The 24451-nt window shown below is 50.6% G+C and overlaps 1 protein-coding gene across 1 annotated transcript in view; it reads right to left on the minus strand.

Annotated features, from left to right (window-relative positions):
* Positions 1-5530: 5530 nt before the first annotated feature.
* LOC148137383 (putative G protein-coupled receptor 139) overlaps positions 5531-24451 on the minus strand; it is a 136041-nt gene continuing 117120 nt past the window's right edge. Inside the window, exon 5 of the mRNA XM_087982997.1 lies at positions 5531-6679. Within this exon, the coding sequence (XP_087839123.1) occupies positions 5769-6679 (911 nt within the window). The 3' untranslated portion in view covers positions 5531-5768. The remainder of the gene's footprint in view (positions 6680-24451) is intronic.

Below are 24451 nucleotides of genomic sequence, written 5' to 3' on the forward strand. Positions count from 1 at the left end.
TCACACCTCTCTCTCACCCTCTCTCTGCCCCACCCCTCGCGCTCTCAACCCCTCTCTCACAACCACTCCCTCTCTCATCACCCTCTCTTTCTCAACCCCTCTCTCTCTCACCCCTCTCTCTCACCCTCTCTCTCTCTCTCATTCCCTCTCTCTCTCACACCCTCTCTCTCTCACTCCCCTCTCACCACCCCCTCTCTCAACCCCCCTCACTCGCTCATCCCCTCAATCTTTCACACCCCCTTTCTCTCTCAACACCTCTCTCTCACCCTCTTTCTCTGAACCCCTCTCTCTCACCCTCTCTTTCTCAACCCTTCTCTCTCACCCCTTCTCTCTCTTACCATCCCCTCTCTCAACCTCCCTCACATTCTCATCCCCTCTCTCTCTCGCATCCCCTCTCTCTCTCAACCCCTCTCTCTCACCCTCTCTCTCTCAACCCCTCTCTCTTACCCCTCTCTCATACCCCTCTCTCTCTTATCCCTCTCTCTCACCCTCTCTCTCATTCCTCTCTCTCTCACTTCCTCTCTCTCTCTCCCCCTCTCTCTCACTCCCTCTCTCTCTCATCCCCCACTCACCACCCCCTCTCTCAACCCCCCTCATTCGCTCATCCCCTCAATCTCTCACTCCCTCTCTCTTTCACCCCCTTCTCTCTCTTACCATCCCCTCTCTCAACCTCCATCACTCTCTCATCCTCTCTCTCTCACCACCCTCTCTCTCTCACCCCTCTCTCTCACCCCCTCTCTCTCACACCCTCTCTTTCACACCACCGTTTCTCTAACCCCTCTCTCTCACCCCCTCTCTCTCACACCTCTCTCTCCCTCACCCCCTCTCTCTCAGCCCCTCTCTCCCTTTTTCAACGCCTCTCTCTCACCCCTCTCTGTCATCCTCCCTCTCTCTCTCACAGAAACTCTCTCTGTCTCACTCCACTCTCAGCCCGCTCTCTCTTGGCCCCCACTCTCTCAGCCCATTCTGTCTCTCTCCCCACTCTTCTCACCCCTTTCTCTCACCCCTCTCTCTCACCCTCTCTCACGCCCTCGCTCTCTCACTTCCTAACTATCTCAACCCCTCTCTTTCACACCCTCTCTCACTCATCACTCCCCTTACCACCCCCCTCTCAAAACCCTCTCTCTCTTAACCTCACTCTCTCACACCCTAAATCTCTCACCCTCCACTCTCTCACCCACGTCTCTCACTCTCACCGCCCACATCCCCCTCTCACTCTCACCCCCTCTCTCCGTCACCCCCTCTCTCTCACCCCCACTATTTCTGAGCCCCTCTCTCAGCCCCGTTTCTCTGTCAGTCCCCTCTCTCTCAGCCCCTTCTCTCTCACTCCCCTCTCTCTCAGCCCCCTTTCTCTCTCAGCACACTCTCTATCTCACCCTGCTCTCTCTCATCTCTCACCTCCCTCACACACTCTCTCTTTCTCACCTTCTCATCCTCTCTTTCTCTCTCTCCCCCACCCCTATTTCTCTCTCACCCCCTCTCTCTCCCACCCCCTCTCTCTCAGCCCTCTCTCTCTCCCACCCCAATCTCTTTCGCATCCCCCTCTCTCTCACACTACTTTCACACACCCTCGCTCTCTCACAGCCTCCATCTCTCCCACCCTCTCTCTTTCTCTTTCTCATCCCCTCTCTCTCTTTCTCACTCCCTTCTCTCTCACCCTCTCTCTCATCTCTCACACCCCTCACCCCGTCTCTCTCCCAATGCCTTCTCTCTTCACCCCATCTCTCTCCCACCTCTCTCTCAACCCCTCTCTCTCACACACCTCTCTCTCTCACCCCCTCTCTATTTTACCCGCTCTCTCACTCCCTCTCTCTCAGCCCCTCTCTCTCACTCGCTCTCTCACTCACCACCCTTCTCACCACCCCACTCACAAACCCTCTCTCTTATAACCTCACTCTCTCACACCATCAATCTCTCACCCTCCTCTCTCTCATCCACCATCTCTCTCACCCCACCACATCCCCCTTTCTCTCACTCCCTCTCTCTCTTACCCGTGTCTCTGTCTCCCACTCTTTCTGAGCCCCTCTCTCCCACTCCCTCCATCTCCCCCACCCTCTCTCTTTCTTTTTCTCATTCCCTCTCTCTCTTTCTCACTCCCTCTCTCTCACCCTCTCTCTCTCTCATCTCTCACACCCCTCACCACCTCTTCTCCCACCCCCTTCTCTCTTCACCCATCTCTCTCTCACCCCTCACTCTCTTACCACCCTCTCTCTCAACCCCTCTCTCTCCCCCCTCTCACATCCCCTCTCCCGCAACCCCTCACCCCCTCACTTTCTCACCCCCTCACCCCTCTCCCTCTCTCACACCCTTTGTCTCTTGGCCCCCCCTCTCTCTCTCTCTGACCCTACCCCTCACTCCTCCCACTCACCCGTCTCTCACCCACTCTCTCTCACACCTTCTCCTTCTCACTCCACTCTCTCTTACCCCCTCTCCACTTTCTCTCTCACCCCAACCCCCTCTCTCTAATCCCCCTCTCTCTCAACACGATCTCTCTTTTTCACTCGCTCTCTCTCTTTCTCACGCCCTCTCTCTCACCCCCTCTCTATCATCCTTATCCCTCAACCCTTATCTCTCACAGACCCTCTCACTCACTCCCATCTCCCCACTCTCTCTCACCAATCTGTCTCTCTCTCTATCTCTGTCCCACCCCCTCTTTCTCATACCCATTCTCTCATGCCCCTTCTCTTTCACACACCACGTCTCTCTAACACCCATTCTCTCTCACACACACCCTCTCTCACAACCCCTCTATCTCTCCCCTCTCTCCCCTCTCTGTCCCGCTCTGTCCCCTCTCTCTCTCCTCCCCTCTCTCTCCCCTCCCCTCTCTCTCCCCCTCTCTTTCCCCCTCTCTCTGTGCAGTCTCTCTCTCCCCACTCCCCCTCTCTCTCCCCCCTCTCTCCCCCTCTCTTTGGCCCCTCACTCTGTGCACTCTCTCTGCCATCTCTCTTGCCCTGTCACGCAATCCCTCCCCCTCCATCCCCCTCTCTCACGCCCCCATCGCCCCTCTCTCTCACTCGGTCTCTCTGCCTCTCTGTCTCTGCCTCTCTATCTCTCTGTCTCCCTGTCTCTCTTGTTCTCTTAGCTATCCCTCCCTCCCTCGCTGCCTCTGTCTCTCTTGTGCCCCCCCTCTCTCTCTTATCCTTCTGTCTCTCTCTTGCCCCCTCTATCTCTCTCAAACTGTCTGTCTCTCCGTTTCTCTCAGGTCTCCCTCTCTGTCTCGCTGCCTCTGTCTCTCTCGTGTGAACTTATCCCTCTCTCTCATTCTTCTGTCTCTCACTCGCCTCCTCTCTCTTCTCTCTCCCGATCTCTTGCTATCCCTCTCTCCCCCCGCACCCCCCATCTCTCTCTCACACCCTGTCTTTCTCACTTTTTCTCTCGGTCTCTCTTTCTCAAACTCTCACCCACCCTCGCGCTCTCATGCTCTCTCTCTATTTCACTCCCTCTCTCCCTCTCTCTTGCCTCCCTCTCTCTCTCATCTCACTGTCTCTCTCGCTCTCTCTCTCACTGATGCTCTGTCTGTCTGTCTCTCTCCATTCTCACCTCTTATCTCTCATTCTTGCTCTATGTCTCTCTCTGTCTGTGTGTTGCTCTCTCTCACCGTCTCTCTTTCTCAGTCCTCCCCTCTTACCTTCTCTCTCTCGCACCCCTCTCTCTCATCCCTCTGTCTCTCACTTGCCCCCATCTCTCGCTCTGCCCTCCTCTCTCTCGCCCTCCCCATCTCTCTGCCTCTCGCTCACTCTCCCTCGGCCGCTTATGCTCTCTCTGTCACTCTCTTTATCCCCCAGCACTTTCCATCCCTCTCTCTCCCCGTGTCTCTCCCCTTTCTCTTTCTGTCGCCCTTCTCTCGCCCCTCTCTTGCTCTCTCTAGCTCAGTCTCTCCCTCTCCCCCTCACCCTCTCTCCCACACACATCTCACTCTTTCCCACCCTTGCTCTCATCTCACTCTTGCTCTCTCATTCTCACTTGCACCTCTCTTTTGCACCTCTCTCCCTCTCTCTCTCTTTCTCTCTCTTTCACCCCTTTCTCGCCCCACTCTCACTCACTCTCGCCCACTCTCTCTATCTCTATCACCCCCTCTCTCTCCTCTCTCGCTCTGTCTTGCTCCTCTCTTTCCCATTTGCTTCGCTCTCTCTCTCTCCCCTCTCTCTCGCCCTCCCCTCTCATTCTCCCTCCCTTCACTCTCCCTCCCTTCACTCTCCCTCTCCTCTCACTCTCCCTTCCCTCTCTCGCCCTCCCCTCTCTCGCCCTCTTCTCTCTCGCCCTCCCCTCTCTCCCTCCCGTCTCTCGCCCTCCTGTCTCTCGCTCTCTCCTCTCACTCTCCCTCCCCTCTCACTCTCCCTTCCCTCTCTCGGCCTCGCCTCTCTCTCTCACTCTCTCTCTCACCGCCCCTCTCTCTACGTTTCTCTCTCGCCCTCTGTCTTCTCCCCTCTCTACCCCCTCTCTCTACCCCCTCTCTCCTCACCGTCTCTCTAACCCCCTCTTTCTACGCCCCTCTCTCTACACCCTTTCCCCTCCCATTTCTCACGCCCTCCTCTCCCCTCCACTCTCCCTCTCCTCTCTCCTTCTCCTCTCTCCCCCTCCTCGCTCCTCCCTCCACTCTCCCAGTCCTCTCTTCCTTCCACTCTCTTGCTTCCTCTCCCCCTCTCTCTCCTATCGATTCTCTCCCTTCCTCTCTCTTCCCTCCTCTCTCTCCCCTACTCCATCTCCCCTCCTCTCTCCCATCCTCTCTCTCGCCTATCCTCTCTCTCCCACCTTCTCTTTTTCCTCTCACTCTCTATCTGCTCTCTCTTACCCCCTCTCTCCACGCTCTCTGTTCCCCTTCTCTCGGTCTCTCCTCTCGCCCCCGTCTCTCGCCCCTCTCTCTCATTGTCTCCTCCCCTGTCGTTCTTTCTCTCCCTCTCACTCTATCTCCCTCTCCTCCTTCTCTCACTCTCGATCCCCCTCCCTCGGTGTCTCTCTCCCTCCCCACCTCGAATCGTTTCTCTTTGCCTGCATCTCTATCCCGCCCTCCCCCCCTCTCTCTGACACACTCTGTCCCCTGTTTCTTCCCTCTCCCTCTGAACCAGAGTCTGGGGAGTTCGAGGTCGTGCGGCTGCGTGTGGGGGTTGGGGGTGGGATGTGGGAGGTGGGAGGAGGGAAAATTGGGTCGAAACAGAATTGTGGGAGGGAGACAGAGTCGGCAGGAGAGACAAGGGGAAGGGGGACAGGGAGGTGTGAAGGCATGTGGAGAAACCGGGGTTGGGGGTATGTGAGAGAGAGGGGGAAGAGGAAGAGTGAAAGGGAGAGGTGATGAGAAACAGAGAGTGTGCTGAAAGAGCGAGAGAGAGGGAGAGAATTGAGGAGGAAAAGTGGGGGAGAGGAAATGGGAGGCCAGATTGGAGTGGGGGGTCAGAGGGAGTTAAACACAGCTCCTGAGCTCAGCGCGCTGCCCTCCCCTTCCCTGAGGACCAGGACGTGGGGCTGAGTCTGTCTCTCTCCAGCTCAGCTTCTCTAACACAAAGACACATAACAACATCGGTCACTCTGCTGCTCAGCATGCTTTAATCAACATTTTTGTTGTTTACAAATGGAAGTGATGGATACAGTCAGTGGGATTGTGCCTTTTCTCACTGGCCCCTGAGTTGTGAGAAACATTGAAATGTTTCCCTGTAACCCCCCTGTGGGATAAGGATGGACAAACCAGCCCTACCCTCAGTCTGTTACCATAGCGACAGGCAGCTCCATCGCTGAAACACTGAACTGAAATGAGAAAATCCCGGATGGTGTGATTAATGAGGGAATTTGATGGATGGATGGATTTCAGTGAAGGGATATTTCAGCACATTCTTCAGCTGCTGCCTGAACTTAGTCTGGGTCACGGCATAAATCGCGGTGTTTGTGCAGCAACTGAGGAGCTGCAGCATGAAGCCCAATTCCCCCACAAAGGGATCAAGATACGCAGACCCAGACCCAATATGAAACAACCTGTTCCATAGAGAATAAAGCATTAACGTTGACCATAAAAGGATGAAATTGGCCGAGATCACAAACAGTAAAATGATGGATTTCTTTCGGTTTCTCATTTCAGTGTCAGACTGAGCGTCCCCATTGGTGTGAGCGCGGAGTCTCCTGCGGGCTCTGCTGGTCACTACAATGTGTCTGACGGTGAGAACATTGAGCAGCAGAATCAGAAGAAATGGGACACACGGGGTTAGAATATGGTGGAGGAACTCGATTGTGACCCAGACACTGGAGGTTCGAACAGCGTCTGTTACATAACAAAACCAGGGGGGGTTCCCCAGCCAATACCAAGCCGTGAGCATAAAATACCAGAAAATGTTCTTTAAACAGCTCAGCACAGTCACTGCTCCCAGAACCACAGCCGCTGTTTTCTCACTGCAATATTTACTTTTCAGCTTCTGGCAACAAATGGCCACAAACCGATCAAAGGTGAAAGTGACGGTTAACCAGACAGAGCAGTCAGTGGCTGCATAAAGCAGGACGGCGTGGATATTACACACGGGGACGGAGTCCATCAGGAAATAAAATTGTTCCCAATAAACAATGGGAATGTGTCTCAGGATCAGGTCGAGGATAATGACCAGGAGATCCGCCGCTGCCATGGCCCCCAGGTAACGTCTGACACATGGAGACAATCCACAATCTTTCTCAAGCAGGACGTAGATGGTCACTACGTTAACTGTGAGGAAGGAAAACAAACCCATTATCCATCAGCCTGGAGGCAAAGGGACCCGTTTGATTGGGGACCCAGTGAGATTTTCAAATGTGTCCCTGTATTCAGGGATTTATTAAAATAATTGGAGCTGGAATAACAAATGGGAAGGTCTGAATTACTGACTAAAATGTGACATAAACCACAAGAAACCCTCCCTCCCCAAACACACAGAGACCCATCCATAAGGACAGATAGTTTTAGAACATTCCCAAACACTCAATCACTCGAGAGCAGACACAGGTCAGTCCAAAGAAGTGCAGGTCAGGTGAATTGGCCATACTAAATTGCCCGTCGTGATAGGTTAAGGGGTAAATGTAGGGGTATGGGTGGGTTGCGCTTCGGCGGGTCGGTGTGGACTTGTTGGGCCGAAGGGCCTGTTTCCACACTGTAATGTAATCTAATCTAATCTAATCTAATCTTCCCAGTTCCTAATACGGAAGGTGGAAACGTTGCTGTCCTGAAGGACTCTCTCCCAGTTTCCTGAAGACAAACGGAGTTTGGGAATTCCTGTATTTTGGTCTAAATTGTGGTCGATCCTGTGTCGTGAAGAAATGTAAACACAGGGAAAACGTATTCACCCCTTTAACTGACTGAGTGGCCTTTGGAACAGTGTCTCCTTCGCCCTGGAACGGGATCTCTTCCCTCGGAATCTTATCGTTTGTTCAATTCACTGATGTCCGGCCAATCACAAACAATGTCAGGGACAGAACGTTCCGGGGAATGACAGTTATAGAATGTTGGGGACAGAACCTTCCAAGAAACATCACTTATACGATGTTGGGGACATAAAATTCAGGGGAACACCTTGACCTGTCCATCACCTTTTCCCCCATCCACCCAACCCTCCTCTCTGACCTATCACTTCTCCCCCACCTCCATCTTCTGATCACATTCCCAACTTCCTTCCCCCCTGCCAAAGCACCAGTCCCCTCCCATTTATCTCTCAGCTCCCCGGTCCACAAGTCTCATTCCTGATTAAAAGATTATGCCTGAAACGTTCATTCCCCTGCTCCACGGACGCTGCCTGACCTGCTGTGCTTTTCCAGCACCACACTCCCGTCAGGAAACAGTGCGACATCGTCATACTCACGGGACCAGGCCTGATGGTTCATGTTTCATGAAGCCCCATCACCATCCCTGGGTAATCCTGTCCCACCGCCAGGACAGACCCACCAGTGATGGGGACACCCTGGGATACAGTCAGGGAAGGAGTTACCCTGCAATTCCCCAACATTAATTCCAGAACCCAGGAAATCTCATGGGAACAGATCATGGTCAAGGAAATCGCCTGAGGATGGATATCTCCTGCCCCCCCACCCCTTCTCTCGGTGATAACTCAGTTCCCCCCGATGTTAGAAACAAATCAGAGGAAGCACTGAGGGTGACAAGGACACAGAACGTCCTCTGGGTGTGGGACTTCAATGTTCATCACCAAGAGTGTATCCACAGGCCCACCACTGACTGAGCATTGAGGGGCCTCACATACACAGCAGTCAGACTGGGGGAAGTGATAGGGGAACCAACAAGGGGGAAACATTCTCACCAAACCCCTTGTCCCAGAGGGATCTGTCCCTTACAGTATCTGTAGGAGCCGCCAGCACACAGTCCTGGTGGACGGAAAGTCTCAGCCTCACATTGAAGACCCTGCCCACTGTGTTATGTGGCACTCCTGTGAAGTAGGGGCATACTTCTAAAGGACCAAGCACATGGAAGCTAGCCATCCATGAGACACTGTGGGCTCGCAGCAGCTGCAGCATCAATGGCCTTTCCTCCATCATAAAGTCAGAAGTGGCCTATTCACTGATGGTTCCAAAATGTTCTGCACTAATCCAACTTCACCTGTACTGAAGCAGGATATTCAGCCCATCAAGAGTTTTATTCAAGACAATATCCACCTGGTCCGGGACCTAATCCATTTCTGTCGACGGGCTGGTCTGCCGAGCGCCTTCCTGCTCTCGACCAGGAGAAGGTGTTCAACAGGGTCGATCACGAATACCTGCTCGGGACTCTGCGGGAATTTGGGTTCGGGATGCTGTTCCTCGCCCCGATCCAACTTTTGCAGCCACTGCAGAGTGTCTGGTTAAAGTTAACGGTTCCCTGACGGCGCCCCTTCACTTCGGGAGAGGAGTACATCAAGGCTGCCCCCGTCCAGCCAGCTGTATTCCCTGTGCGTGGAGCCTTTCCTGCGCCTCTTGCGGGGGAGGTTGTAGGGGCTGGTTCTGCATCGTGTGGGCAGTGGGTTGGTCTTCTCAGTTTACGCCGCCGATGTGCTCTTCTGTTTCATCGACCCGGCTGACCTGGGGAGGATGTGCGTGTGCCAGGTCATGTACTCGGCAGCATCTTCCACCGGGATAAACTGGGCCAAATGTTCCAGACTACTGGTCGATCCGTGGCGGGTGGACTCTGCTGGAGGAGTTGCGGGGGTTCAGCTGGAGTACCAGCCATCTCCTCTACCTAGGGGTCTACCTCAGCCCGGCTGAGGAATCCTGGCCGGCCAACTGGCAGCAGCTGGAGGCCAAAGTCTCGGCTCGCCTAGGCCACTGGACAGGACTGCTCTGAGTGCTATCTTACAGGAGACGATTGCTGGTCATAAACCAGCTGGTGGCCGCCATGCTGTGCTACCGGCTGGTCACTTTGGTCCCTCCTCCTGTCTTTGTCGCTGCCTTCTAGAGAACGTTGGTCGACTTCTTCTGGAACAAAAAATGCACTGGGTCGCTGCGCAGGTTCTGAGTCTCCCTATTGCGGAGGGCGGCCAGTCGCTGGTGTGCGTCTGCACCCAGGTCACGATGTTCCGCCTTCAGACCTTGCAGCAATACATTTACGTCGAGTCTCCTTCTCGGTGGGGCGTACTGGCTACGTATTTTTTCCGCCAGGTGTGTAACCTCAATTACGACACGCAGCTCCTGTTTGTCGACCGTGACGGTTTGGAGGTTCCCCTCAAGACACTGCCTATATTTTACCAGGACCTGATCACTGTCTGGAACATGATCGAATTGCGTCGCCGCTACCCTCCAGCAGGAGTAGCGGCTGTCATCAGGGAGCAATTGCTCAGGAATCCGCACCTCCGTACTCGCGGGTTCGAGTGGCTGTCAGAGGGGAGGGCCGTGGTGGCGAGGGCGACAAGGGTCGGGGACGTGCTGGGTGCCGGGAGCCTGGGCTGGACGCTGCAGCATGACATAGCGATCAGGGCAGCGGTAGACGTCTGGTACGTGGCCACCGCCATCCGACGCCTTAAAACGGCAATTCTCGGACCTGACGTAGTGCACCAGTTGGAGGATGCTCAGGTGTGCAGTGGGATTCCGTCCAGGCTCACCCCAGCCCGAACGGAATTTCACATTGTCCCCAAGGTCCTGTACTTCCCGCGGGAGCCTGTGCCCCACAACCTGAGCAGCCTCTGGAATATTAATTTTGTCCCTTTTAAGGACGTAAAAAGGCGGGTCCTGTATCGACTGCTGCTGCACACCGTCCATCTCTTCTCTCTCATCCACCGTCCGCTCGCGCCTTGGCGTGCCCATTTGCGACTGGGCGGTGGGGATCCCCAATGGAGGGCTCTCTAGGCGGGAATCCTCCCCTTTCTCTCCGGGAGCTGGCGTGGAGGGTCCCCTACAACCGAAGATTGCGTTGGTTCATAGACTCCCAGCCCAACTGCTTGTTCTGTGGCACTGTGGAGTCCGTGGACCACGTATATATTGGGTGTGGGCGTTTGCACTCCATTTTTGATTTTCTGAAAAACCTCCACCTCTGCTTTTGGCTGCACTTCAGTCCCACGCTCCAGATCTTCGGGCACCCGGTACGGAGGAGGGAGAACAGGTCTGAAGACCTCCTCATGGGTCTGCTCCTGCGCCTGGTTGAACTGGCCATAAACAGGACCAGGCAGCAGGCCGTGGAGGGGGTCCTCAGGGACTACTGCCTGCCCCTATTCTGCTATGTTAGAGCCCGTGTGTCCTTGGAGAAGGAGTACGTGGTGTACACCAACATCCTGGAGTTGTTCACGGAGAGGTGGGCGCCGCAGGGAGTGGAGTGCATTATTTCCCCCTCCAACTCTATTTTGATTTAATCCTTGCCCTCCCCTTCACTGTTTGATCACACAGCATTGCCCTTTGATGTGAAGGGCACTGCTTGTCACTGGCCACTCGCGTGTTTCCTTTCTTCCTGGTGGTGGAAATTTGAATAAAGATTCGTGCACCTTGCGTCTCTCACTGTGTCTCACACCTGTACACGCACAACATGGATGCTGGGGAAAAATAAGCACTAAAAATAAACTGAAGTGTCAGACATCATGTTCACTAAAAAAAACAAGGGATTTAAACAGGAACAGAATGAGGCCATTCGGCCATTAGATGCTGTTACTCAGCTATTGGAGCAGATCTTTTAATTTTTCCAAACTGTTACACAGGAAATGCAGGGAAGATACAGCCTTTCAGAGCTGCTACATAGGAATACGGGGAGGGAGGAGGGATACTGAGCCAGGAGCAAGAATGAATTAGGGAGAAATCAGTCTATCAGTTTAACTCAAATTATTGTCTGCAGTGACCAGTGCTGGGACCTCAACTATTTGCAAATTACATCCATGGTTTCCAGAAATGGAACAAACATGTTCGAACTAAATTTGAACTGACAGTAAGATTCAGATAAACTGAAGTTATCAAGGGGAGGTAGAGACTCTGTAAATGGATAAGTAACAGACAACAACTTGGTAGATCGAATATAATGTGGGTAACTGAGAACCTGTGATCTTTTTTCAGGAAGAATAACAGGCTGTGTATTACATAGATGGAGAGGGATTACAGGACTTAGTGATACCATGTGTACTGGAGGGTTCACTCTGATCTGTCCAGACATGGGAAGTGTGGCCCCATCACTCTGATGGTCTGCTCCCTGATGTTCACAGTGGCCCCATTACTCTCAGTACATACCGGGTATTTTGATGTGGTTGGTTGGTGGTGGGACTTGGTTAGGGGGAGGATGTTTTGAGCCCTGTACAACTGGGACAGCCTTTATCTAAAAGGCTATCATTCCTTTCTGCGTGGAGACGCGAGGACAATGGGAATGGCTGCCTGCTTCTGAATGAAGAGGCTTTGCCTGCTCCCAGGACAGCGGGTATTCAACAACATGATGAACTGTACCTGGGCACTCTGTAACGTTAAGGGGGTGAGAGACGGAGGGTCCAATCACAGGAATGGAAACTAAAGGTATTACCAGATCAGCTTAAATGGTTAGATATTCCACACTCTCAATCCACCTCACAGAACCAGCAGAGACACCATAAACCCAGAGGAGATGTCTGTGCACCGTGGAACACTGTGCAGACCAGGCCAGTGTACTGCTCAGTGCAAGCCAGCAATCTGTCCAGAGTGAAACACTGCACAGATCATCGAGGTAAAAACAATGACTGCAGATGCTGGAAACCAGATTCTGGATCAGTGGTGCTGGAAGTGCACAGCAAATCAGGCAGCATCCGAGGATAGGCAAAACCGACGTTTCGGGCAAAAGCCCTTCATCAGGAATAAAGGCAGAGAGCCTGAAGCGTGGAGAGATAAGCTAGAGGAGGGTGGGGGTGGGGATAGAGTAGCATAGAGTACAACAGGTCAGTGGGGGAGGAGATGAAGGTGATAGGTCAGGGAGGATAGGGTGGAGTGGATAGGTGGAAAAGGAGCTGGGCAGGTCAGACTAGTCCGGACAAGATAAGGGGACAGTGTTGCTGGAGGTTAGAACCTAGGATGAGGTGGGGGAAGGGGAAATGAGGAAGTTGTTGAAGTCCACATTGATGCCCTGGGGTTGAAGTGTTCCGAGGCGGAAGATGAGGCGTTCTTCTTCCATGCGTCTGGTGGTGAGGGAGCGGCGGTGGAGGAGGCCCAGCACCTCCATATCCTCGGCAGAGTGGGAGGGGGAGTTGAAATGTTGGGCCACGGGGCGGTTTGGTTGATTGGTGCGGGTGTCTCGGAGATGTTCCCTAAAGCGCTCTGCTAGGAGGCGCCCAGTCTCCCCAATGTAGAGGAGACCGCATCGGGAACATCGGATACAATAAATGATATTAGTGGATTTGCAGGTAAAACTTTGATGAATGTGGAAGGCTCCTTTGGGGCCTTGGATGGAGGTGAGGGAGGAGGTGTGGGCACAGGTTTTACAGTTCCTGCGGTGGCAGGGGAAAGTGCCAGGATGGGAGGGTGGGTCGTAGGGGGGCGTGGACCTGACCAGGTAGTCACGGAGGGAACGGTCTTTGCGGAAGGCGGAGAGGGGTGGGGAGGGGAATATATCCCTGGTGGTGGGGTCTGTTTGGAGGTGGCGGAAATGTCGGCGGATGATTTGGTTTATGCGAAGGTTGGTCAGGTGGAAGGTGAGCACTAGGGGCGTTCTGTCCTTATTGCGGTTGGAGGGGTTGGGTCTGAGGGCGGAGGTGCGGGATGTGGACGAGATGTGTTGGAGGGCATTTTTAACCACGTGGGAAGGGAAATTGCAGTCTGCACAGATCATGTCAGAGCATTTACCTTTAAATCATCTGTCGAGTATGCGAAGCTGGGATAGAGACAAAAAAAACCCTTCTGATGCTGAAATCCAAAGTAGACAGGCAGGAGGCTGGAAGAACACAGCAAGCCAGGCAGCATCAGGAGCTGGTGAAATCGACGTTTTGGGAGTAACACTGCTGAAGGTGTCCTGAAATGTCAAATTCCACACCTCCCAATGCTGCCTGGCTTGCTGTGTTCATCCAGCCTCCTGCCTGTTAAGTGTGAGAAGCAGTAGAGACCACACCCATGAATTGATCGATAAACCCGGATTAAACGTCTGTTCATCACCAGGAGCTGCGCAGTGATCACTAATTTGTAACCTGGAGCAGTTACCCTCCCAGCATCTAGGACTCTGTACTCCAACCCAGTATATTGATCTGTAACCCAAGAGCAGTTACCTCCCCAGTGCATTGATCTGTAACCCAGGAGCAGTTACCCTCCCAGCATGTAGGACTGTGTACACTACCCCAGTGCATTGCTCAGTAGCACTGTGTTAGAACCCTGCCCCGCGTGGGGAAACTTGCAGCCCATGCTGGAAGTGACAGGATGTGCAGCTCCCACCCATTTCCAGCTCCATCTCTCCATTGTGTCCTGACAAGGGGATGCTGTGGGTGTGAACAAGACTGCCACAGATATACAGAGATGGAGGGGGAATCAGGTTAAACAATAACAAATGGGAGGGCTGTGGGAAATAGACACAGAGGGGGAGACAGAGAGACAGTGTTATGGAAGGATGTGTTCCCAGGTTTCAGAATACAGAAATGAAAACATTTTAACAGCGTCGTGTAACATAAGTGTTTCCAAGAATGGTAGGTGAACAGGATATTGGTGGGAGTTCAGATGATGCGGAGTTTTGGATGAATATTTGTCCTGCAGCTTTGTATCTGGGTGTAGGGTCAGCAGAGTCTTTGACTCATTGAGCTAAATATAGCAATAATTTGTCTCAGTGCCATTTCCATTGAGTGTGACAGAGGGATCATCCACACGGGGCCGAGCTACTTTCCTGGTGCTATCCTATCGAACTCACCTCATTAACTACCCACCACATCCCATGGTGTCCCTCTCATTCAATACCAGCCCGACACTCCCAACCATCATGGCTGGAGGTACTCACCATCGCCTGGTTGCCCCTGGATATTCCATGACCCCTGACACTGGGGCCATCTTTAAAAGGCCAAGGGACACACAGTTGAGCTTTCTCAGTCCGGAGCTGCCCTGCAGTTTACCCCGAGCATGGCAGATAAGGTGTAATTAGACCGCGGTTTGTCGACAGGGGCACGGAGAGCCTGGTGATTGGGCTAGTACAGAGGGGGACCATTCACTTCCCAGAGGGGGCCACACCATCAGACCCACCGAGCATGATCTGAACTCAACACCCAGCTCAGTGCAGTAACTGTGGTCTGAGGAAATGTCCAGCAATACAGGATAAGCATCAATAACCTTCCCCGCTCTGTCAGGATAAGGGTCACCGTATTCTCTCTGCTCCCTCACACTCACTGTATATCTGTTATAGCACACATCGCCGAACAAGGCTCATGCTCCACCACTCTCACTGCTGCATGCAGCACCTTCTCTCTCTCTGTCTCTCTCTGTCTCTGTCTGTCTCTCCTCTCTCTCTCTCCCCCAACACTTTACCCACCCCCCACCCACCACATTAATAACACTGCATGGATACAACACTGTGGACTGACTCCCTCCGGACACCTCACCATGACCACGTCCCCTACCTATACCAGCTAACAGCAGGGCCACCCACTCCCACCCTCACTCCCTCCCTCCCCTTCTACCATTCCAAGAGAAACAGCCTGGAATAGGACGGAAAGGGCCAAGCCCGGTGGTGGAGTCCCCGATATCCGTTCCCTCACCCCCCGTCCCTCCCGCCATGTGGGGAGGACCCCGGTACGAGCCAGAGAGGACCAGGACGCCTCGTGTGGAGATTCTGAAACATCCACGTCCCACCGACCGAGTAAGGAGCAATGTCCAATGAAGGGCGATTCTAACTTTAAACACACTGGCAGCTCCGTTGCCCCCCCCCCCCCCCCCCGACACAAATTAGAAGCGTGGCCCTAATGCCATCTCCCTTTTGTGTCGAGCTGGTACAAATGGAATCCCCACGGTCTCGGTGGGCAGGAGGGTGGGCTCACAACACATCGTCACCACCACCTCCCAAGAGAGGAGCACCGAGATTCCCTCCTACACCTCCTCCTGTAAACAGCTCAGATACTGAAACTAATCTGTGATAATAACTGCCCCCCCCCCACTTGTCCCGACATCTTCAATAATCTGTGCTCATATACACGCAGTGCCCTCTGTTCCTGCAGCCCCTTTTTAATGGCACAGCCTGCTTTAGACTGTCTTTATTTATCTTTCGTACCAATCTGCATCACCTCACATTGCTCTGCATTGATCCCCATCTGCTATATACCTGAACACGACACCAATGTGTGATTTTACTGTTAAAGTTCCACACTGCCCTCCATAGATTTTACAATTCTTCCAGGTTCGATGCCATCTACAAACATTGAGATTGTCCTAGCGTCACAGTCCCCATGAAACATCTGAAATCCTGCCGCACTCACGAGTGTGAGGAAGTGAAATATTGCTCCATGGACGGTGTCGAATAATGACATGCTGACAACGGAGCAACAAAAATCCAGACCGTCTGAATGAAATATTAACAAACCACAGAGCAAGAGAGATCTGGATAGGTTCCACTTATCTATATTAATCAGGGTATGATGTGATGAAGTTGAAAGCGTGCACTGTACGTTTAGGAATAGGTGAATGCTGTTCTGAACTGAGAGCTTACAAGCACCTAAGATATGAGAGAATGGCAGACCCAGAAACACATATTGCAAGAGAACTGGAGTTGGGTAATAAGCAGTTAAGAGATTGGGGGCCTCAGAGTTTTGAATTGTTGATGCAAAATGTTCACTTTCAGAGGTAAAAAATAAATTGATGTTATTTATTTAAACTGTGGAATTTGGGAGTTCTCTGCCATTCATATTTGACCAGTTTACAAGGTGAATTGAGCATTACTTTATGTTTAATTGAAATTACCAGATGAGCTTCAATTCCTAACAATTCTTGTCAGTGTATCTGTGTATCTCTGTGTGGGGCAGGTCTGGCAGTCTCTGTGACGTTTAAAGTGATGCAATGCCACCCTCTGCTGGCCTCCACACGCCACTGCACAGGCATTGGCAGAGGGTGAAAACCAACAGGGATTCATTCAGAGAGGGGGAGGGAGAGGGCAGCTGCTCCCAGCACCATCCAAACTGATGTCTTACCCATATACTCATCTAAATGTCCTTCAAACATTGTAACTGTCACTGCTTTCACCGCTTCCTCTGGAAGTTCATTCCACACACAAGCCAGACTCTGTCTGAAATAATTACCTCTCATGATATTTGTGAGTCATTTATCCTCGCATCTTAAAATTTCCCTCAGTTTTGAATTCCCAACTCTAGGGAAAAGACATCAGCCCTTCTGCTTATCTGTACCCCTCACGATTTTGTAAACTTCTGTGAAGTTACCCCTTAATCTCATACTCTCCAGTGAAAAAAGTGCCAGCCTATCCAGCCCCTCCTTTTCGCTCATTCCCTCCATTCCCAACAACATCAGGTTAATCTCTTCTGAACCCTCTCCAGTTTAATAATATCAAGGTCAGTAATATCAAAGTGAATAGTCAAGGTGTTTTCTAAGGGTACAGGAAGTCCAAAACTAGAGGACATAGGCTTAATGTGAGAGGGAAAACATTTAAAAGTGACCTAAGAGGCATCTTTTTCACCCAGAGGGTGGTGCGCCTATGGAATGATCGGGCAGGATGACCAGACTGGACACACAAACCCAGAAGGGGTCTCACCAATGTCCTGTACAACCACAACATGACGTCTCAATTTCGATACTCAAAGGTCTTACCGATGAAGGCAAGTGTGTTCAACACTTTCTTAACCACACGATCAAAATGAGGTGCAAATTTAAAAGAATTATACCTGACGGCCTAGGTCTCTGTCCGACAACACTGCCAAAGGCCCTACTTTTAACTGTATAGGTCCTGCTCTTGTTTGTTTTACCAAACCCAATACCTCGCAGTAATCCAAATTAAACTCCATCTACCACCCCTCAGCTCAGTGTGTGATATTACTGCAATCTCACCCTCTCCCTTCAATGTTAAAATGTCAATCCCTCTCCAGGATGCCTGCACATTCCAGCCTTGAGTTTCACAAAGACCCTGAGCTTGGGTAGCCTTGTGTGGTTCGTGGGAGGAGGTACAGATTGCAGATACAGTCAGTGGGGAGGAGAGGCTGGACAGTAATCACCGGCCTGGCATCATTTCATTGCTTTAGGAAGTGGGCAGTCGCACGTTAGAGGTGGGTAATACCGCTCAGTGCTTTGGGGCCAGAAAGTAAGCTCTTCTTCGTCTCTGGTGTTCAGTAATAAATATCCATTTGAGACCCTTCATTGGGTAGAGTGTGTCTGCAGGATTTCTTTCCCTAATATTGCAGACAACAGATAATAGCAATTAAAGCCGTTCATAGTTAAATTCGATGGCACAGAATGTACACTCAATATCCTACTGTTGAGACAAATATCTTGTATTTGTTTAACAATACAAAGTGTTTTTTTTTGTAATTGAGTAATGATAACCTGATTATAATAAATAGGAGAAAGTGAGGATGGCAGACGCTAGAGGTCAGAACTGAAAAATGTGTTTCTGGAAAAGCGCACCAGGTCAGACAGCATCGAAGGAGCAGGAAAATCGACGTTTCGAGCATAAGCCCTTCTTCAGGAATGAGGCTGGTGTGCCAAGCAGGCTAATATAAAAGGTAGGGAGGAGGGACTTGGGGGAGGGGCATTGGGAATGTGATAGGTGGAAGGAGGTGAGGGTGACGGTGATAGGCCGGACACTGGCCTACCGCAGCTACACTGGCACCACCCCCCACCTTTTCCTCCGCTACATCGATGACTGTATCGGCGCTACCTCGTGCTCCCACGACGCGGTTGAACATTTCATCCACTTTACTAACACCTTCCACCCCGACCTCAAATTCACCTGGACCGTTTCAGAATCCTCACTCCCCTTCCGAGACCTCTCCATTTCTATCTTGGGCGACCGACTCAACACGGACATTTTCTATAAACCGACTGACTCCCACAGCTGCCTAGATTACACTTCCTCCCACCTTGCCCCCTGTAAAAACGCCATCCATATTTCCAATTCCTTCGCCTGGGCTGCAACTGCTCCCAGGAGGGTCAATTCCAATACCGAACAACCCGAACAATCCTTCTTCAAAGACCGCAACTTACCCTCAGACGTGGTCGACGATGCCCTCCACCACATCTCCTCCACTTCCCGCTCCTCCGCCCTTGAGCACCGCCCCCCCAATCACCACAAGGACAGAACCCCATTGGTCCTCACCTACCACCCCACCAACCTCCGGATACATCGTATCCTCCTTCGTCATTGCCGCCACCTCCAAACAGACCCCACCACCAGGGATATCTTTCCCTCCCCTCCACTATCAGTGTTCCGGAAAAACCACTCCTTCCACCACTCCCTCGTCAGGTCCACAACCCCCACCAACCCAACCTCCACTCCTGGCAGCTTCCCCTGCAACCGAAAGAAATGCAAAACTTCGCCCACACATCATCCCTCACTTCCCTCCAAGGCCCCAAGGGATCCTTCGATATCTGCCACAAATTCACCTGCACCTCCAAACACATCATTTACTGTATCCGCTGCACCCGATGTGGTCTCCTCAACATTGGAGGGACAGGCCACCTACTTGCGGAACGTTTCAGAGAACACCTCTGGGACACCCGTACCAATCAACCCAACCGCCCCATTGCTCAACACTTTAACTCCCCCTCCCACCCAACCAACGACATGCAGGTCCTTGTCCTCCTCCGTCGCCAGACCATGGCAACAAGACGCCTGGAGCAAGAGCACCTCATCTTCCGCTTAAGAACCCTCCAACCACAAGGGATGAATGTGGATTTCTCCAGCTTCCTCATTTCCCCTTCACCGACCTTATCTCAGTCCCAACCCTCAGATTCAGCACCACCTTCTTGACCTGCAATGTTCTTCCCGACCTCTCCACCCCCACCCCCTCTCCGGCCTATCACCGTCACCTTCACCTCCTTCCACGTATCACATTCCCAATGCCCCTCCCGCAAGTCCCTCCTCCCTACTTTTATTTTAACCTCCTTGGCACACCAGCCTCATTCCTGAAGAAGGGCTTATGCCTGAAACGTCGATTCTCCTGCTCCTTGGATGCTGTCTGACCTGCTGTGCTTTTCCAACAACACATTTTTCAGCTCTGATTATAATAAACCCACACTGAGCTGAAAGCGGGCACTAAAATATGTCCCAAAATCTGGGTATGGTAGTGTAGTGTGTAGAGTCCCTGCCTCTCAGTCAGTGCTCTGAATTTGATTCCAATTCCTGAACTTGTGTGGTAGTGTTCCGAGCTCTGGACTAGAAGGCCTGGATTCAAGTCCTGCCTGTTTCGGAGGTATGTCACAGCATGTCAGAACAGGTTGATGAGCAAACACACAGGAGAATACTGTTACAGCTTTATGGGTATTGCTGAGTGGTGCGAGTGTCCGTCCGGGCACAAAGGTCTCGGTGTAAAGCCCACAGATGTGTCTCCTGATACATCTGAACAAACTGATTAAAATGGATTTCGAATTGTGACCTGATGGAGAAGGAAGAGGTATCAGTATTGCATTTCAGAATTTAGGCCCAGGATGACTGAAAGTACAGCTATTCATGTTGATTAAAGTCACATTTTGCAGCAGTAAAGGTTTATAAAATTAAAATGGTCATGGATAGGGTGAGTAGTCAAAGTTTTCCCCCAGGTTAAGCGTGTCAAGAACTATAGAGGATTGGTGGAAAGTGAGAGCGGAAAGGTTTTGATGAGGCCTGAAGGGCACCTTTTCACACAGAGGGTGGTGTGTGTATGGAATGAGCTGCCAGAGGAAGTGGTGGAGGCTGGTACAACTACGGCATGTAAAAGGAATCTGGATGTTGACAGACCTGCTGAGCTTTTCCAGCAATTTCTGTATTTCTTTGAAAAATGCATTCATTTTAACACAGGTATTCTGAATAAATTAAACATTTTATTTTTTTTTATGACGCAGGGCCATGGAAACATATTTCAAATCAAACTCTTTTCTGCTAAGAGTATGGCTCTGTGTATGACAGCAGCAATGATGCACCTACATGGAACAGGGAATGTGATGGAGGACATAGTTTTGACAATGTACAAGAAGACCTCACATGTTCCAGTTTGGGAAAGGATGACATTACTGTGTGATTCAGCTTAGAGAGGGAGAAAATGTAATCTGCCTGAGAAGGAACGGCCTATTGCACTCTCTCTCCTTCATTGTTCCTCATCACAGCAATGTGTGCGAGCAAAAAAAAAATTACAGTCGTCATTACCATTCTTATTTTTTATGGAATCCCTGCAGTGTTGAGACAGGCCCTTCGGCCCAACAAGTCTATACCAACCTTCCCAATCCATTCCCCAATATTCACCCCTGACTAATTCACCTAACCTAGAAATCCCTGAACACTACAGCATGACCAATCCACCGAACCGACACAGTTTGTGGTCGGAAACTGGATCACCAATTAGAGCTCACACAGAAAAGTGGAAAATGTGTAAACTCCACACAGACAGTCACCCAAGGCTGGGATCGAACCCAAGTTCCTCGTGCTGTGAGGTAGCAGTGCTACCGTGCTACCCTTTGGGTGATCACTGACCAGAATTCACTGGAATCTCCTCACTGCCTAAAGCAAAGGGAATTAAGCCAAATCCAACTGTCCCAGGATGGAATCCCATTGCTCGCAGCTGTGTGAGTACAATATCTTCAGAAACAGAACAGCGTTTTGGACAATCTCACAATTTTCCCTTTTTCATGAGTTCCAATAATATTTGGACAGAGTTCTTTCAAGTTAAAAGTGTGTGTGTGTGTGTGTGTGTGTGTGTGTGTGTGTGTGTGTGTGTGTGTGTGTGTGTGTGTGTGTGTGTGTGTGTGTGTGTGTGTGTGTGTGTGTGTGTGTGTGTGTGTGTGTGTGTGTGTGTGTGTGTGTGTGTGTGTGTGTGTGTGTGTGTGTGTGTGTGTGTGTGTCAGTGTTTTTAGAAAGGGAAATATTGATTATATTCTTGCAATACCCAAATAGTTTGCCATTCATCTTTCCACCATAGTTTGAGTAACATTGCTCTGGATCATAAACGTGCTATTTGAGCAGCTTAAATAAACTAGCCTGACTTGTTCCGAAAACTGATCCTGACCCAGTCTGAGACAGATATCATCGGCCATCTCACCAACCTGGTTACTTTTAACATTTGTTGGGAGCAGTGGAGGAGTGGGACTAGAAAAGGAAACAGTGACCCAAAAAGCCAGGGAATTATACACCGGTCAGCCTGATGTCAGTGGTGGGTAAGTTGTTGGAGGGGATTCTGAGGGATAGCATTTACATACATTTGGGAAGGCAATGGCTGATCGGAGTAGACAACGTGGCTTTCTGCATGGGAATTCATGTCTCATTAATTTGGTTGAGTTTTTTGAAAAGGTGACAAAGAAGATTGTTGAAGACAGTTTGGTAGACATTGTCTATATGGACTTCAGCAAGGTGTTCATTTAAAGAAAAAAGAACAAAGAAAATTTACAGCCCATGAACAGGCCCTTTGCCCTCCAAGTCTGAGCCGATCCAAATGTGCTGTCTAAATCTGTCGGTCAATTCCTAAGCATCTGTATTCCTCTGCTCCCCACCTACTCATGCATCTGTCCCGACGCATCTTTCATGAATCTACCGTGCCTGCCTCTACCACCTCTGCTACCAACGTGTTCCAAATGCCTCTGTGTGAAGTACGTACCGCGTGTATCCACCTTAAACATTCCACCTCTCACCTTGAAAGCACGATCCCTCATTACTGAATCCTTCACTCTGGGAAAAGTCCCCTATCTATCCACCCTGTCTCAACCCATCATGATTTTGTAAACCTCAATCAAGTCCCCCCTCAATCCCCTTTTTTCCAGTGAAAATAAACCTAACCTACTCAGCCCCACTTCATAGCAAGTATTTCATTCTGATTGGTAGACAAATGAGTAAGTTTCAGTCACATGGGATACAGGGGAAGCTAGTCATAATTGGTTTGAAGGAAGAGGGATATTTTTCAGACTGGAGGCTTGTGAGCAGCAGTGTGCTGTAAGAATCAGTACTGAGTTCACTGCATTTCATCATTTATGTAAAGGATTTAGATGCGAATATTGGGGCCATAGTTAGTAAGGTTACAGATGACATCAGAAAGGTGGTGTAGTCGATTATCTCAGAGTACAACGAGACCACAATTAGATGGGACAAAGGGGCAAGGAGTGAGAGATGAAGTTTAATTTAGATAAATATGAGGCTTTGCATTTTGTGAATGCAAACCAGGGCAGGAATTATACACTTGATGGTCAGGTCCTGGGGCGTGTTGTGAAACAAAGGGATAGGGCTTCAGGTACATTGTTCCTTGAAAGTGGAGTCGAGGTAGACAGAGTGGGACAGAACACATTTGGCACATTTCCCTTAATCAATCGGAGCATTGAGTACAGGGGTTGTTGTGGCATGTTACAGCTGTAGAGGATGTTGGTGAGACGACTTTAAGAATACTGCGTACAACTCGGTTTTCTGCAGAAATGATTAAGACACAGATGTTCCAGGAGTGGAAGTTTGAGCTTTAGGGAGAGGTTTCCCCCTGGAGTGTCAGAGATTGAGGGGTGACATTATAGAGGTTTATAAAATCATCAGGGGCATTGATATTCTGAACAGCTACGTTCTGCTCCCCAGGACAGGGGAGTCCAGAAAAAGAGGGCATAGGTTGAAGGAGAGAGGGCGAATGATTTAGAAGGGTCCTTAAGGTAAATGTTTCACACAGAGAATGGTGTGTGTACGGAAAGTGCTGTCAGATGAAGTGCTGAAGGCGGTTACAATCGCACATTTAAAAAGTGTCTGAAAGAGGAGGGATATTGGCCAAGTGCTGGCAATGGGACTGGATCAGATTTGATATCTGATCGGAGTGAACAGATTGGACGAACGGGTCTGTTTCCGTTCTGCATGACTCTCGGATTCTATAAAAAGGATGACGAATGATTCTGAAAGGACTTTTCAAGTGGGAATTCTCTTCACTGGAAGTTTATCATGCCTCTATGCTCACATTGATTGAAAGCTGCATGAGGTAAATATTTGACAGAGAAGTGAGTCATGCATAATGGGATATCGACAGGAAAGTGGGGCTGAGACCACAACCTGATCAGTCACAATCTTAGTGCCTGGTGGAGAAGGCTCAAAGTATGTAATGACCCACTTCTGCTCCTCAGTCCCATGCTTCTGTGTTCCATTCAGCCCCTCAAACATGCTAGACAGGAGCAGTTGGAGGCTACTTACTGCTATAAACTGGTGCACAGAAACAGAGGAGTCTATTTAGCCCTTCATAACTGTCCCACACACTTTGAGGTGATTTGGGAAATGTAATTGGAAAACCCAGGCACGGGTATAAACGAGGACGCTCATCTCTCTTTACAGACCTTCCCCTATCTGCAACATGTGCTTCATTTGTTGGTCATGTTGTAGACCTAAATTCACTGTGAATACAGCCTCTATACCTCACCCAGAGATGGCTCACAGAATCCTCTGGTCTCCCCGACTGCAATATTCAATAACAGAGCATTCATGAAAATAACACCCACTAACTTTTCAACAACAGAATGTGAGAACATCTGAAACAGGGGCAGGTCGTTCACTCCCCAAACCTGCCTTGCCTTTCACAAAAATCATGGCTGGTCTGCTCTCGGTCTGAAATCCTCTTTAATAAGCAATTCGTCATAGCCCTCACCTCTCTGACAGATCAATATCCATCTACCTCCTCTTCAAATAATTTCAGTCATCTCGCTCCCAGAACACTCTTGAGAAGAGAAATCCTGACATTCAATCCCATCTGTTTGAAGAAAACACTTTCTGCTCCTATATCATGGTTAATTGATGTGAACAAAAGAGGTTGACACAAGGGTTCAGGTAAAATGACTGGCCCCAATATCAAGGCTGTGGTTGACTTCTGTTGACATCAAGGAGCTTAACAAAACTGGACATAATGGGAATCAGAGTAAACTGTCCAGTGTTTGGAGTCAAACATGGCATAAAGGAAGATGTTCATCATCTCAGTCCTGGATCACCTCTGTG

This window comes from Chiloscyllium plagiosum, unplaced genomic scaffold, assembly GCF_037043375.1.
Source record: "Chiloscyllium plagiosum isolate Xiang-an unplaced genomic scaffold, Cpla_swu_hap1 HiC_scaffold_44, whole genome shotgun sequence".
Lineage (NCBI taxonomy): Eukaryota > Metazoa > Chordata > Chondrichthyes > Orectolobiformes > Hemiscylliidae > Chiloscyllium > Chiloscyllium plagiosum.